General features: G+C 45.9%; 7 protein-coding genes across 7 annotated transcripts; 1 reads left to right on the top strand and 6 right to left on the bottom strand.

The window, feature by feature from the left end:
- Positions 1-51: 51 nt before the first annotated feature.
- On the bottom strand, positions 52-3,815 carry VTP01DRAFT_1325 (uncharacterized protein; the record flags this gene model as incomplete). The annotated part of the gene is made up of 14 exons (XM_069379663.1): positions 52-60; positions 126-322; positions 386-725; positions 804-1,285; positions 1,344-1,599; positions 1,682-2,199; positions 2,263-2,311; positions 2,374-2,721; positions 2,776-2,862; positions 2,918-3,115; positions 3,184-3,297; positions 3,364-3,518; positions 3,582-3,681; positions 3,750-3,815. The coding sequence occupies 14 exons, from the start codon at positions 3,813-3,815 to the stop codon at positions 52-54; spliced, it is 2,919 nt and encodes a 972-aa protein (XP_069238733.1).
- A 235-nt stretch (positions 3,816-4,050) lies between these two features.
- Positions 4,051-4,299, bottom strand: VTP01DRAFT_1324 (uncharacterized protein; the record flags this gene model as incomplete). Its single annotated transcript, XM_069379662.1, has 1 exon — positions 4,051-4,299. One exon carries the CDS (start codon positions 4,297-4,299, stop codon positions 4,051-4,053), a length of 249 nt encoding a protein of 82 aa, XP_069238732.1.
- Positions 4,300-5,564: 1,265 nt separating this feature from the next.
- On the top strand, positions 5,565-7,720 carry VTP01DRAFT_1323 (uncharacterized protein; the record flags this gene model as incomplete). The annotated part of the gene is made up of 3 exons (XM_069379661.1): positions 5,565-6,180; positions 6,321-6,479; positions 6,555-7,720. The coding sequence occupies 3 exons, from the start codon at positions 5,565-5,567 to the stop codon at positions 7,718-7,720; spliced, it is 1,941 nt and encodes a 646-aa protein (XP_069238731.1).
- Positions 7,721-7,755: 35 nt separating this feature from the next.
- On the bottom strand, positions 7,756-8,885 carry VTP01DRAFT_1322 (mitochondrial 37S ribosomal protein uS17m; the record flags this gene model as incomplete). Its single annotated transcript, XM_069379660.1, has 4 exons — positions 7,756-7,995; positions 8,066-8,155; positions 8,742-8,785; positions 8,843-8,885. 4 exons carry the CDS (start codon positions 8,883-8,885, stop codon positions 7,756-7,758), a joined length of 417 nt encoding a protein of 138 aa, XP_069238730.1.
- A 153-nt stretch (positions 8,886-9,038) lies between these two features.
- Positions 9,039-9,353, bottom strand: VTP01DRAFT_1321 (uncharacterized protein; the record flags this gene model as incomplete). The annotated part of the gene is made up of 1 exon (XM_069379659.1): positions 9,039-9,353. One exon carries the CDS (start codon positions 9,351-9,353, stop codon positions 9,039-9,041), a length of 315 nt encoding a protein of 104 aa, XP_069238729.1.
- Positions 9,354-9,915: 562 nt separating this feature from the next.
- VTP01DRAFT_1320 (uncharacterized protein) lies at positions 9,916-10,600 on the bottom strand (the record flags this gene model as incomplete). Its single annotated transcript, XM_069379658.1, has 2 exons — positions 9,916-10,322; positions 10,408-10,600. The coding sequence occupies 2 exons, from the start codon at positions 10,598-10,600 to the stop codon at positions 9,916-9,918; spliced, it is 600 nt and encodes a 199-aa protein (XP_069238728.1).
- Positions 10,601-10,847: 247 nt separating this feature from the next.
- VTP01DRAFT_1319 (uncharacterized protein) lies at positions 10,848-12,465 on the bottom strand (the record flags this gene model as incomplete). The annotated part of the gene is made up of 3 exons (XM_069379656.1): positions 10,848-11,699; positions 11,768-11,884; positions 11,965-12,465. The coding sequence occupies 3 exons, from the start codon at positions 12,463-12,465 to the stop codon at positions 10,848-10,850; spliced, it is 1,470 nt and encodes a 489-aa protein (XP_069238727.1).
- Between the last annotated feature and the right edge of the window lie 1,719 nt (positions 12,466-14,184).

The following is a 14,184-nucleotide window of genomic DNA, read 5'->3' as shown; positions in this document are numbered from 1 at the left end:
ATATCTCTATTTTACAAGCAATTTAAAATAAAATGCACGAAAGATTTGTATCTAGTCATCCTGGTATGCAAAGAAAGGAGCATGAGCATTCAAAACATTGATGGACGATAAATATGTCTACGAACCCATTCGTCATCGGCAACTTCCTTCTCTTCCTCTGGTCGATTGTCTTGCTTGCCTTCTTGGCCCTCGACATCTTTTGCTGTTGAAAACATTCGATCCATCAACTGCTGGCGACGTTCTTCATCGCTCACCATCTTTTTGCCCATTTCAAATTTGGCTTTAGCTTTGGCTTGTTGAGGTGGAGGAGGTGCTTGAGATACTACAAAGTTACGAGTTTAGCACTGTAAATCAGTTTTTTTAACAATGTAGTAGGTAGACGTACATGGTGTCAAATTGTCAGGCTTAAGAGAGATACGGCGAAGAGGTACATCCTTGCCATCGAACCAGCTGGTTGAGTCTTGCGCAGGGTGCTCTACGTCTGGAGTATCAATGAAGATATCATCCTGAAAATATTCAGGCCTTGCTCTAGGTACTCGAATACCGTATGGTTCGATAGAGGTAGGAGTAAGGCGGTAAAAGCGAGCAATTTCGATGTTTGCCACATCGCAAGTTCGTTTCGGTAAGAAGGCGAGACCTTGCTGCAGTGTGCCTGCTTCAATCTTTGCCAAGGGATCCAGTTTACCGCTGCTCTCCAATGCATAAGTATGGATAATACGGTCACCCTACAAGCAGTGAATATATATACAGATGCATTAATTCATCTTTTTCATATATCACTTATATCCCCTCGATTGCTTTACCCGGCCAGCGGCGTATAATATTTGACAGTCGCTGTCAAAGTGCATGCTCATGACACTTGGAGAGACGTCTATGTTGCGCTTGACTGGTTTATCAAGCGCGTTTAGGTCGAACACCAGTATTTCGCGCATGGACCCTAGTCCAAAGCCAATACTGGCAAGCTGATGATCGTTGAGGAATACGACACGCGACGGTCGGATACCTTCATGCGATTTAGCCTGCGCCAGCACTTTGCCTGAGCGAGCATCGATGATGCGTAGCTGCTTGTCCTTTGCGTGTGTAGCGATCTTTGAACCATCACTACTCCATGCTGCGAACAAAATAGCTTGTGAACCGTGAATATCCTTGATAATAATTCGTACTTTGCGTTCTTTGATATCCCAGATTCGAAGAGTTGGATTTCCAAGGTCATGCGAGACGCTCAAAATTACATCTTGAGCATTGGGATGGAACTCGATAAGACTCACTTTATCCATACTCGGATCTAGAGTTAAATTGTTGTTGGCAAATGTCCTGGATAACTCCTTTTATGCAAACTTTACCGCTCAAGATAACGCTTGCTTCTGACAGATCTTCTTCCAACCCGTTTTCAGGCAGCTTCCACAGCCGAATCTTGTTATCTTCCGAGGCAGTCGCCAAGGTGTTGTCGCTGAAAGGGTCGAAGCGGAAATTTGTAACGGGCGATCCACAGAGCACAGAGGGGATGTGAAGAGGTAGACGGCCGGTTTTCGCGGCTAATATGATACCAACTCGACCGCCGGGTCCGGATAATGGAACGCCTATGTAGCGAGCATTTGCCTAGTTCGCGATGCGAAAAGAAGCATAAGAAATCATCGGCTTGGTGTATTCTAGCTTTGAACATATGGTATGTTCTAATCACCTGAATTAGATCAAAGTTGCCGCTCTTGTCAATGGATAAGCCCTGCAAATCGTCGTAATGTTTGCTAGGATGATAGAGTTTGCCATCAATGTATTTGAAGACTGAAGGTTCTGCTGGCCCGAATTTTCGTATGGATTTGGATGGTGCAGGTTCAGCAGCACCGTTGCTTTCAGACAGGGAGACGTTGTTGGAAGGTGTTGATTTGTCGGTGGCAGTAGAATGCAGTTCAGCCTTTATCTCCTTGGGCGATGGTGCCTCTGCAGCGCTTTCAGGAGCAACAGCCTGCCCAGTTTTGCTTTCGGCATTCTTGTTGCTGACAGGTTCCTCCTTCGAAACAGTATCCTTTTGCACACCGGCGGCGTTCGGTGTTATTTCCGCAGGCGTCTGTTGCAGCTTTTGTTGTGATTGCTGCTGCTGTTGACCTGTGTTTAGAGTCGCACGCTTCGCAGGATCCAGAGATATTTTTGCAACCAATGCATTCTTTCCAGATAACCAATCTTCAGAGCTGAGTGCGGGAACTAAAAATGTTGGGTTAATGAGTTTGTAGTTATGCCGGAAATGTTACATCCCGTTCTAATTACCATTTCCTTTGGTATCTGGGAATAGCTCGGCGTGGAAGTCAAGAAATTGCTAAATTTACATTACTTGTATTCAATACTCCTCTGAAATCGCCACAAAGTTGTGTTAATTACCTTTCTCGGAACTTGATAAGAAACGGGGACTACATTATTATCCACCACAGCGAGGACACGGGCTATTTCGGCATGCATAACGTCGAGTGTCTGCTTCCGCAAAAGGGTTGCGCCGTAAACTGGCATTGTGGTAGCGACTGGCATGTTTTCGCTGATAGATGGGCCAGTGTAAAGATCAGAAATTTGCATGGATCGAACTGTTGCATCTCCGCGGCCGAGCAAATATATCGTTTCTGTATCCTCGTCATACATGGGTTGCATAACACCTGTCGAGGTATCCAGTGCCGTCTTTTTGATAGGTGCTGACAAGTTTCTTACATCCCAAAGAGCATACTCTCTGCTGCGGAACTAAGCATGACATTTAAGTTCCTTTCTCTTTCAAAAATAACCATTTGTTCTCACCTTTGTCATGCCCACACTGAACAAGTAGTTTGAATCGCCTAGCCAAATGATTCGAGCGCCCTTGATACCTTCATGTCCTGCACCTGACTAGAATATTTGGTTAGATGAGAATTTTCTGCATCCTGTGCTCTTTTCATCATACCATCGGTTGTTCTTCAGAAGCTCGTGGATCCCAAACTGCTGTGCATTCTTTGCTCGACGTTGCCATCAATGAGCCATCTGACTTCCAAGAAAAGGACTGGAAAGGTTCCTTGTCCGTTACAATTTCCAGCGCATGGGATGACCTGTTCAGATCCCATATGCAAATCTTTTTACCATCATTTCCCATATTCGATAGGATCTATTGACAGTGCATAGCTGTATGAGTATTTGTATGATACATGTATGATTTACCGTTGACTTTTGTACCTGATCGGCAGCCGGGTGAAATACAACAGAATCCACTCGTCGAGAAGGAGTAGTTAAGGAAGAAAGACACGACGGAGTGGCATTGTCACCTTGCGGGATTCGCCATAATTTCACCTAATAGAACATGGATATGGTTGTTACCGAACAAGTCCAGTATCAAAGTATCACAATGTATTTTACCGTTCCATCTTCCCCGCCCGTCGCTAACAAGTTGTCGTCAAATGGAGAGAATTGCCAATCGGATACAGGCGCTGCGTGGGCATTGAACACGCGAGCATTCTTGGCGCATGTCTTGCCGGGTCTATCCAAAGGCAGCAATCCAATCGAGCCGCCATCTACCACAATAAAAGTATATTTTAATGGAACCGAGGAAGTACAACAACGTGGCAACAACTTACTTCCTGACCACTTTACAGCCATCCAAGTGTTGCTGACCTGGACGAGACTCGCCTTGTCTGATGACGATGATGTTCCGATGGGCAGATCTGCGTACCATTCCTTTCCAAAATCTCTGAATCAGCGCAAAACAGTTGATAACGAGCAAAGACGGGCTGGCAGATACATACCTCCTTTTTGCCTATTTTTCCAACTGCATTTCGATACTTATTCACCTGTTGCAACCTTCTGCTCATTTCGCGATCGAAAGACCTGTTTATGCCCGATAGACGCGAGTCTAAAAATGGTTCCGTGGTATCACAACGACTGGACCTGCCAAGACATGATTCTGATCGCCTGTGTGCTGAAAAAATTTGCAAAAGGGGGAGGATGCCGCGAAAGAAAGTAAATTTTATGTAAAATGAGATTATACTGCAAGTGATAAAAGGAACAACTTTGCCACGTTATGGTTGATTTTATGACAGATATGAACTAGAAACAATGACATCCTTTGGTGGCTAAACGACAGAACTCATCATAGATGGCTGGTGCAACTTTTTGGTTTGCTTCGTTGATATGTGCCATCGTTGTTTGAGCAATTCTTATGAGGGATGCCGTTGAGTGGGCAGTTGCGACGATTTTGGTGTTATCATCATATTCAAGCATCTCCAGAATCTTAGTTGCCAACGCCTTGACTTTTCCTCGGCTTTGTCCCTGCAGTTTGGTTGACTCATCCCTCATGGATGTTCAGTGGGGACAAGAATTCTTCGCGGAAGGTCCTACTTCCGGCATTTAATCTTTATCCAAACGGGTACTGGATGTAATCAAGCCGTTCTTCCAGCATTTAGCAGAATGCGTACTTGACTCGAGGTTCCATGAACCAAACGATCATCGTCAAGTTCGACGTGGGACAATCGAGACACACTCGGGGAAAGACGGCTGACCTCCGATCAAAGTCTGCATAACTGGCTTTGGTTTTTCTTGCTCTGAATGAACTTGTCCGAGAATTGAAGAACTGCAAAGTTCGTCAAGAGGCCACTATCAACAAAGAACAGAACAGGACAGGTCCTTGCAGAAACAGTCTCTTTTCTTTGACAATCGGCTCAAGTGTTCTGTCCAAGCATGGAAAGCTTTCTCCAAAAGCGATCGCCGTCAAAACATCGGTGTTCCCGCGCGTTCCGAGTCGGTCGGTCAAACTGGGAAAATCATCCAACGGATATGGCATAGTTCCGGTATTGAGGTTGTTGACAGCAGTAATCATCCCACCTCGGAATCTTCTTATCCAGCATGTAAACAAATTGTCCGTAGGTAGTTTTGCAAATGCTGCTAGAAATGGTGCATGTAAATACGTGAATATAACTTGTATAGAGATAATGAAACTGCAGCTACCATCATGAGAGGGCCTATCGGTCTTAACGTAATGTCTACTTGCCAACATTTACTTGCTTGTATTTGCTGCTTATCATATGTACATCTCAATGTTCCCGGCACACAAAGTATATGTATAGAGAAATGCAGAGCTACGAAGCCGCTATCTAGCAACACGGGAACACCATGAACGACTTACTACTAAATGTTCTATAGAAAGGAACTAGGATCTACAGATAGAATGACTTGTGGAAACAGTGCAGATATCTCAAAATTGGTCAAGTCAGTAGGTGAGGTGACCAAGGCGGCTGGACTTGGACCACAGACACATCTTCCCAAATTGGGTCTCGGCACATGTTACCAAAGCAGTATCGGCTGGTGTCTGTTGCCCAAACCCCAACCCTCACACAGCCGAGGCAACTGAACCTCGCACAAGACTCCCCTCTGTCTTTCTTTTCTAATTAAACCGTGTTTCTTTGCTATTTTCGAGAAAACCCTCTCACATCCACTCACTGACTCATTTATACACACACACACACACGCAACACGCCAAACAACGCTAGTTCTTGACAACGCGTAGCGGGAGAGCCGGCATATAGAAAGAAAAGATAGACAGCGTGTATGCTCCTGAACCAAGTATGGACACACCTTCTTCGTCTGTAATAACCGGCCAACCTTTTTCTGTCCATGCTCCGTTGCGACAACCACTTGTCATCTTGCACATTGTCCTTGTTGCCATGGCATCTCTTGGTTGTTTCCCGATCGCTTTGATTCAAGGAGCGCGTAACCATCGCAAATCACAGTTTTATACCCTAGCTGCAGGTTCAATATGTGCCCTTTTGGGTCTCGTGGCTGGTGGAGCCATACAGCTTACAGATACACCCACCTTTGCCCGCACTATGCTCAATGTGATAGGCTATATTTTGCTGTTCCTGGTTATCGCTCAGGCCGGTCTCGCTTTATACCAGTGGCAAAAGAACAGCAACCTTCAAACACACATGATACTCGGCTGGACCGTGCTCGTTTTGACTTATATCTATCTCCTCGTCGCCGCACTCGTCTTTACCGAAAGCTGCTCCCAGGCATCGGGACAATGCTTGTTACCCCTGGCGATGGGAAGCGGATTCCTCACATACGGTTCGCTCGCCATGCTGCACTTGCTCAACATTCTGTCGCTTCCTCGGTCATCCACTCCCGAATACTATGAGGGTCTGATAATCACCTTGTGGGGATTTGTATGCATTTGCACCGCAGGTAAAGATGATCACCACTGCCTTGCGTTTCACGTGGTTGATATATCATTTTGCGTGTGTGCTTTAAAAAGATGGAGAGAGACAAGAAGCTCATTTTCCATTTTTATCATCACCGAATATTAATACATTAATCCCTGATAGATATCCCTATCCTCGGTGCAGATTGGCGAGCTTTCAACCTCGGCTTGCTGTGGTGCGCAGGAGGCATATTTTCCGTTGTACTCAGTCTGCAGACATGGATGCCGGCAATTAGAGAGCGCAATATTGTCAATGCGATCATTATTTGCCTCACAGGACGAGGTAAATATATACAGTAAAAAGATCAGATCAGAAATAGGGCCTTTAATAACGCAGATATCGCTTGAACGAAAAAAGCGGTCATCGCAAAATACACGCAAAACGATCCTTACGGCGCACAAGTACACGGCGTGCTCGGCTACATGCTCATTTTTGCATCTATCGCGCGTGTAGGCCAAATCATGTTTCGTAAATCGCCCTCAGACAACCTGCCTGGCCTGCTCGCTCAAACATCAGAAACGGTAGTGTCTGCGGAAGCGACGGGCAACAGTATAGATGACGAGGAGGAAGAGCGGCAAAACATATACCAAATGACATACCGACGACTCACTGGTCAGGCACCACCGGCCTGCCGACATGCATCAGTGTTTGCATCCATTACAGTCGTCTGCGGCCTACTAGTATCATTTCTTTTCATAGCAGCCGGCATTCTTTTCATGGGTGCAAACGTGCAGTGGGTGGGTCACGTGCGATATTACATTGCAGACCCTGCTACCTACATCAATGTCACCATGGCAGTTTCATTCCTGTGGGCAACTTATGTTTTCGCACTTTGCAATATCTTCAAATCCCTGCGACCGTTCTCACAGTCATACTATGAATATCTCGGCATGTCTGAGATGGAAGCTGCTAATAGTATCCCTGCAAGCCCCGAAGCTTTGGGTCAGTATGACCCTGTACCATCATCATCGTCTTCATCGCCGCCACTTCGGCAACAATATCGATCATCGTTGCCACTGCGACGCGGGGTCGAAGAACCGCCTGCTATGCGACCTTCGCAGTACCGTGCTAAGCGGCGATCGCTGCTTGTTCAGTCACCTCAGCAACAGCATCAGCAACATCACTTTGACAATGCAGCAAAGAAACAACGAACACGGTCATCATCGAGTTTCAACGGAGTTGGCGGTGTACTTCCTGACGAAACATTCATTGATCCTACGCTGAGACGATCGTGGCTATCCAATGGATCTGCAACCTCAGCTGGAAGCGCCGCATCGTTTGCTTCAGCAGCAGGAGGCAGCTCAGCTGCATCGTCCACCACAGGCGCTCCAGCGCTGACATCGTCGCCGACGCGGCGCGCAACAATTTTGTTCTCGGAGGAGGAGGAGCTAAGACGCACAGAAAGCGGACGGCGGAAACAAAGGCAGGAGGATGATCAAGGAGAACAACAAGAAGATGACAGTGAAACAATAGCATCACCAAAATATTTTGAGCGCAACAGCAGCGACAGTCATGTATGTTAACATTTGTATTTAACAATGAAACATGTACATATACATTATGCAGTGGTAGAGTTGTTGTTATTGTTGTTGGAAGAAGTGGTGGCAGCGGCGGCGGCGGTAGTGGTGGTGGTATTAGTAGTAGTTTTCAGGTTGCCCTTTGCGCTTCGAACGATCTCGGCAACCGTAAAGTGTTTGCGTCTGCTCAGTGGTCGGCAAGCCTCGATGCGTACAATATCGCCCAAATCGCATAGTTGGTTCTCGTCGTGCGCCAAGTAGTTCTTGTGCGATTTAATGGTCTACAACAGGATGGATTCTGTAAGAATTGCAATGCATTCTACTACAGTAGGCAACAGGTGAAAAATTTACCTTGCGCACAATTGGGTGCACAACAGGTCGCGTTACTTTGACTTTGACGGTCTTTTGCATGGCGTTGCTCACCACCATTCCAATAAAATTCTGCCGCATGTTGGTAGAGAATAAATGTGCTGTTGGTAGAGACGAATTTCCCTCAACCCCTCAATTTTTGGCTGGGACGAGGGGAAACATTGGATTTTCGTGACGGTGATTGCTCGAAATGGCAACAAAGAGTGATGCCATGAAGTCCTGACTTTCGGGAATCACTCGCCAGCATTTACTCTCTTTTTCAATTCTGGTCAATACCCTTTCTTTTATTGTTTTATCTCGCAAAGTATGTTTAAGTATGCGATATTTTATGTAGTTAACCAAATTTTCCATAGAGATTCCTATATTTTATCAAACTAAAAGTCGCGTATTTCACCCAGTATTTCGTTGTGCGGGTTACAATCTTTGTCTCTTCCCGGACCTGCTTGTCTCTGTGGAAGTTGACGGCGAGATAATGCATAAATGTCTGCTGGCTCTTTTTCTTGATCGAGATAAGTCATCGACATCCTTAATTGCCGGTATGGTGTCAAGTAAGTGAAGTCGGACACAATAAGTGAGCTCCAATTGGAACGAGTTGCTTCACATAGACAGTCTCTGAATGAGGAAACGACTATCGTTGGCTGTGGATGAGCCGACGTACAGAGCCAGCAAGACAATCCATTATCATCACATTGATGTAAAGCCCTGATGATTTTGTCAACAAAGCTGCTGATGAATATAAGAAGAAACAATGACGCTTACCATATGTTATGAACGCTGCTGTGTAAGAAGAACATTGGACCATTTGAAGATACGCTGTTGCCTTGCGATGTTGTGTATTTAAAGGATACAGCGTTTTGACACGCTCAGTATGTTCCAGCGGTCTTCACCTTCCTCAATATCCTTGGGTTGTCCTTCACAATGGCACAGACCAAGTCCTTTAGGAGTTTAGGTGCGTTCACGCCCCTTTCGTGGACTCCTTCGTGCCGTGGGGCCCGTTGTCTGCGCGCCCAAATCCGGACAGTGCGAGTTCGTAATTGGGATAAGAGCATTCATATCCGGCTGTCTGTCTGCTCGTCGTCTTTGAGTTGCTTCCATTCCAGATAGTTGTCGCTTTTGATTCCGTCTTATGGTGGAATCCAGCTTTGATTTCTGTTGGATCAAAGCAGTTCGTCACAAAGGCCCGCACACATTTCTCAAAGTCATCTTCCACCAGGCCATCTTCCGGCAGATTGTAGGCATAAAGATATACCGGTTCCACTTGCGAACCCATTCAAGGAGCTATTGGATCTTATCCTCGCCGTTGCTGTCCACAGGCTGAAACCGGGCCTTTTTAAGCGATAGGTCGCGCTGTGTCCTTGTAGAGTCATATTCGGTGCTCTTGGGGGCCTTGAGTCCTTTTAAATATCGGGAGCAGTCGCTCCATCAACTGTTCCAGGACGGCCGAACTATTCGCATCTGTGTACTCTAAGACAATCTTGGCGTATGCTCATCTTGAGAATACGCGGGCGACCATTCTTCGTACGCGTCTCGAGAATGCTTTCAGGATCTTGTCCATGTTGTTTGGTCCATCTTTGCGTACGAACGTGGATACCCAACTGCTTTCTGGCGGCTGAAAGAATCTGACTTTATCCGGTGAAGCACAACAACGTCCGTAAACGGAATACGTGATTTCAGGAGTATACTGTATGCTGTATATTCGAATCGAAATGTTTTGTTCCATTTTTACGAGATTGATCAATATGTGTACAAGAAATGCAACAAAAAATACTACATAGTCTCTAAGTAGTGTTCTCCAAAATCTGAAGCTAGCAAAATTCCATTCCATTTTTAAATTAGTCCTTCTTCTCATGGTTATCTTGCTGGTTAGCAGCGGCGGGAGCAGTAGCAGCAGCGTTGTCTGCACCAGCTCCACCAAGCATAGCAGCAAACGGGTTCTCAGCCTTGAATGGACGTTGAAGCTGGCCCTCAGCAGCATCACCCCACAGATGGATTAAAGCAACCTTGTGAGTCAACAAGTTCTTGATAGGAAGCACAGATTGCAAAACCAAAGGCTGGGTGAACTTGAAGTACCAGTGCATAGCCGAAATCATCAAGATGGAAGTGGCAGTGGATTGAATGAACTGTCTGACTTGGGAAATATCATAGTCCTTGTTTGTGGTTGTCACAGGCGCATTCTCGGCGGGCTGCGGGTTCGATAAGGAAGGAGTAGCCGGTGGGACGTAGCGAAGAGGAGTCGTGTCTTCATACCAATTGAATATAAGCGAGTTTTTCCACCAGACACACGTCTCTCAACCCGCCCCACTCGTCTAAAGCATATACTTTACCGTTTCGCTTCTTGATCAGCTCGATCAGGCCATAGGCCATCAGGATGGTTAAAGCCTGGGCAGCGTAGTAGGAAATACGGGCGTACAGGAGGGTATCGGGATTGTCCCAGTTGATCTTCTTTGACAGCTGCATCGTTACCAGCAGGAAGGCAATGTTGAACATTGGAGACTTTACAAAGCTTGGAGATCCCATATTTGCTAAAGCTCGCCCTTTTTCGGGTGTACAAAGGAAGAAGACAAAAAAGCCTGTGGTGCGCCCCGTTGCCACGTCAACTCTAATTGCAGGCGGACATTCACTGGCTGGTGAGGGGAGATCACCGGGCGATGAATCTTATTCGTTTTCTCCTCACTGTGGGATCTTGATAATTGTTCTACTACAACATGAATAACTCGACATTTTATTAACTGAATAATGCTTCTTTTTTTTACATATGAGATAATTATACTCTTGCACCGCTGTTATTACTGAGCAATGGGTTCCTGCTGCTGCTGCCATCCGCGGTGTTAGCTGGAGTGTCATCGTCACCCTGACTAGCATCTCCTTGGTTAGCAGTCGCTGGTTGCGTGGCAGACACTCCATTGTTATCGTTGGCTTGATCACTTTGCGGTTCGTTTCCCTTTTCGGATACTTTGACATTGTCCGCTTCTTGATTTTCTACTGGTGCAGCTTGCTGCTGTCCATCCTGTCCAACGCTATTCTTATTGGCAGTGCTTTGTGCTCCATTGTTCTCCTCCTGCTCCTGCTGTTGCTGGTCATTGTCAGGATTCTGTTTAGGCTGCTTATCCTCTGCCTTGTTAGCATCCGTTTCGTCGGATTTCGTTGTAGGCGACGGCTCGTTATTTGCTTCCTTTTGCTCTCCGTGCTCCTCTTCGCCTTGGGATGAAGGCGGGGGAGGCGGAGCTGCTGGAGCTGCTGCAACTGCTGCAGGTGGGGACTGAGTCTCTGGACTCTGCTGGCCATTGTTTGCTCCATCGACGTTGCCCTGACCCTGTTCTGTTTCTCCAGGGTCTTCTGCTGCATCTGAGGATGGTGAATCTTCTTTAGGAACTTCAGGTGTGCTGGAAGTCTTCTGTTCTTGCTCAGGTGCTTTGTCAGCCTTATTTTCCGCCTGGCTATCCTTGTCTGATTCATCTTTATCATCGGCATTGTCCTCTTTGGTAGTCATCTTAGAACCATCCGCTGCTTTCTCCTTGTTCTCGTTCGATTTAGCTTTCATGTTATCCGGCTTGGTGTAATCGCCAGGAACAACACGCATGCATCCATACTGGGAGCGTCCAGGATTACAGTCGTCCTAGAGGTGGTTCAAAGCGATTGAGAATTGTTTTCCAAAATAAAAAGATATAAAATTGCAGGACGTACCTTGGAATTGCAGCATCGAATACAAAATCGGTTATCAGCGGGCTCAACAAGATTAACAAAGTAGTTCCATCCAGCACATTCGGCCCCAATGGGTTTGCCCTCGCCATGGTTGTCGTACTATTTACACGAAAACGTCGTGTATGAATATATATTGTGACCAGAAGAATAACTATGTACTTCCTGGGTGGTTTACGCACCTGTCCTCCTTGATCATTTGGTATCAAGCCAGCTTTCGAGGAATCAATGTATCCAGTAACTTGTACAAAGTTATCCGCCTCTTCGTAGTGGGCAACGGTAACGAAACCCTTGGGAAAAACTCTGTTACCAGGTACAACTGCTCTTCTCGTGCAGTAAGGAACACCAATCTTTTCGTTTGGTGCGACTTCCATGTCGGGACCAGGTGGCAGGAAGAAGCAATAATCATCTGGACCTTTGATTTTCACGATAGGATGCGGTCCATCATCATTCTTATCATCTTTTTGTTGCCTCTGCTTCTGCTTTTTGCCAGGTTTTTCCATCGCTGGTTTCTCTTCGAGGATGTCGTGAGGTTGTATTCCTTGGAAATTGTCTTCGACGATGTTAAATGACGGCGCATCGGCACCGTAATAATAATCATCAACTGCGGCCGCTTGAACTTTGCAAATGAATGTCGTGGTTATCACTGCAGCGGCGATGGATAGTCGCGGCAGATACTTCATCGTGTGTGAGTGAGTGAGAAAAAAAGGAAGGGAGAAAGGAGAAGGAGGAGTATGATGAAGCTTTCTAGATCTCTTTTATATATGTTACATTATGCTCGGAGCCTGCACCGCCAGCCGCTAAAAATAATTAACTGGCCAGGTATAGAAAGAGAGAGAGAGAGACAGATGGAAGACAGCTTTTCTACTATGCTTCTCGGGAAACGAGCGCTGCCTGCTATTGTTTGCGGTTCCCCGACTTTTTCTGATCTGCCCTCCTTCCTTCCTGGCCCTAATAGGATGGCTATTGGCGGAATAAGACAACTAGCATAACCTTGTTCCTGAACGTGAACCAGGAGGATGCAAAAATTGAACAGTACGGAGACTTTGCATCTAGTAAGGATTTACAGTATAAGTCTATGCAGCAGCAGCAACAGCAGCAGCGACAACAAGATCCCACTCCTGATACCGCTTCTTATTATCAGCGGCAATATCAATTATGTACGTAGGATGCATATGTGTCATCATATACATGATCTTGGATTGCATTGCAGTTGCAGTAGATAGATCTTGGGAGCATCGCAGCACCGCTGCTCGTGAGACTGGTCTCCATTTTGGTAGACTCCTCGAGGGACCTCCTTATGGCCTTTTGGTCTAGGCCACCATGCCAGGCTTGGTGCTACTTAATCACATTGAGAAGCCATTGATGGATTTTGTAACTTCAAGTGAATATAAACGCTTGACCGGATATGTGTTATTGGCACGTATAGCAGCAACCAGCAATTATGTCCGTGTACTAAAATATAACAAATCAGTATATACACTGGCAGGCATATCCATTCAAGATGTAACGTTTGCTTTCCTCGGTGAACTTATCTTAATTTAGAGCGCATTGCATGCAGTGTGGTCCAAGCTGTGGCTAATACATCCAAGTGTGAGATGAAAGGGGCGAGAAGCATGGGGAGTCAAAGCGAGGTAAATGTACCAAAAGCACAGTCAAAAATAGTGGGTAGTACAATGACAAGTGTGTGCTCGCGGACGAGGCAGATTCAAATTCATGCCTACGCACTGCTGCAGTTTACCCGGCCTCCTTGATGCTGCTACCCAAAAAGTGGTGCCATATACAGCACTGGAGATGGTATTAGATCATAGCACATGCTAGCGTGACAAGATTCCACCGGTTATGTTGTAATAAGCTTCTGCTAGGAAAATCACTTTACAACATCTGGAATGCTTGCAATTGTAAGCTTGTAAAGCTTTTTTTAGGTAGCTTTCCAGAAAACTTATCGACCATTGGAATTACTACGGGCACAGATTTTCTATAGTGTTTTTAGTAATTTTGTCTGTGCCCCCTGGAGCCAACAAGCTCTCTGTCTATATCCATAACTTACAAATCTGTGCCCGCCATCGCTACATTCAACTAGAATATGATTTTAAATACAAGAAAGATATATTCCCATGAATTAAAGGACACCTGGGCGCAATATCAACTGTAATTTCAGTCTTTTTTTATGCAGTTTTCTCTGGATAGTCTTGTAGCTGTCCATGGGCAATCCGAGATCGCAGCATGCTTCTTTGTGTTTTGTGGAAATCATAGATCAGACAATCTTGATGTTATGATTCACTGATAAAGAATAGAAATGATTGCTGGCCAGATAGACAATTAGCGGCTGTGGTTGTGCGCCGGTGGATGGAATCTTCAATGGGAGGTAGAGTGCCGTGCTTGTGTTGTGTCTCGGTCTC

Source organism: Rhizomucor pusillus (genome assembly GCF_041956525.1).
Source record: "Rhizomucor pusillus strain CBS 183.67 unplaced genomic scaffold VTP01scaffold_10, whole genome shotgun sequence".
NCBI classification, from domain to species: Eukaryota; Fungi; Mucoromycota; class Mucoromycetes; order Mucorales; family Lichtheimiaceae; genus Rhizomucor; species Rhizomucor pusillus.
This window is presented reverse-complemented; position numbering and strand designations above follow the sequence as displayed.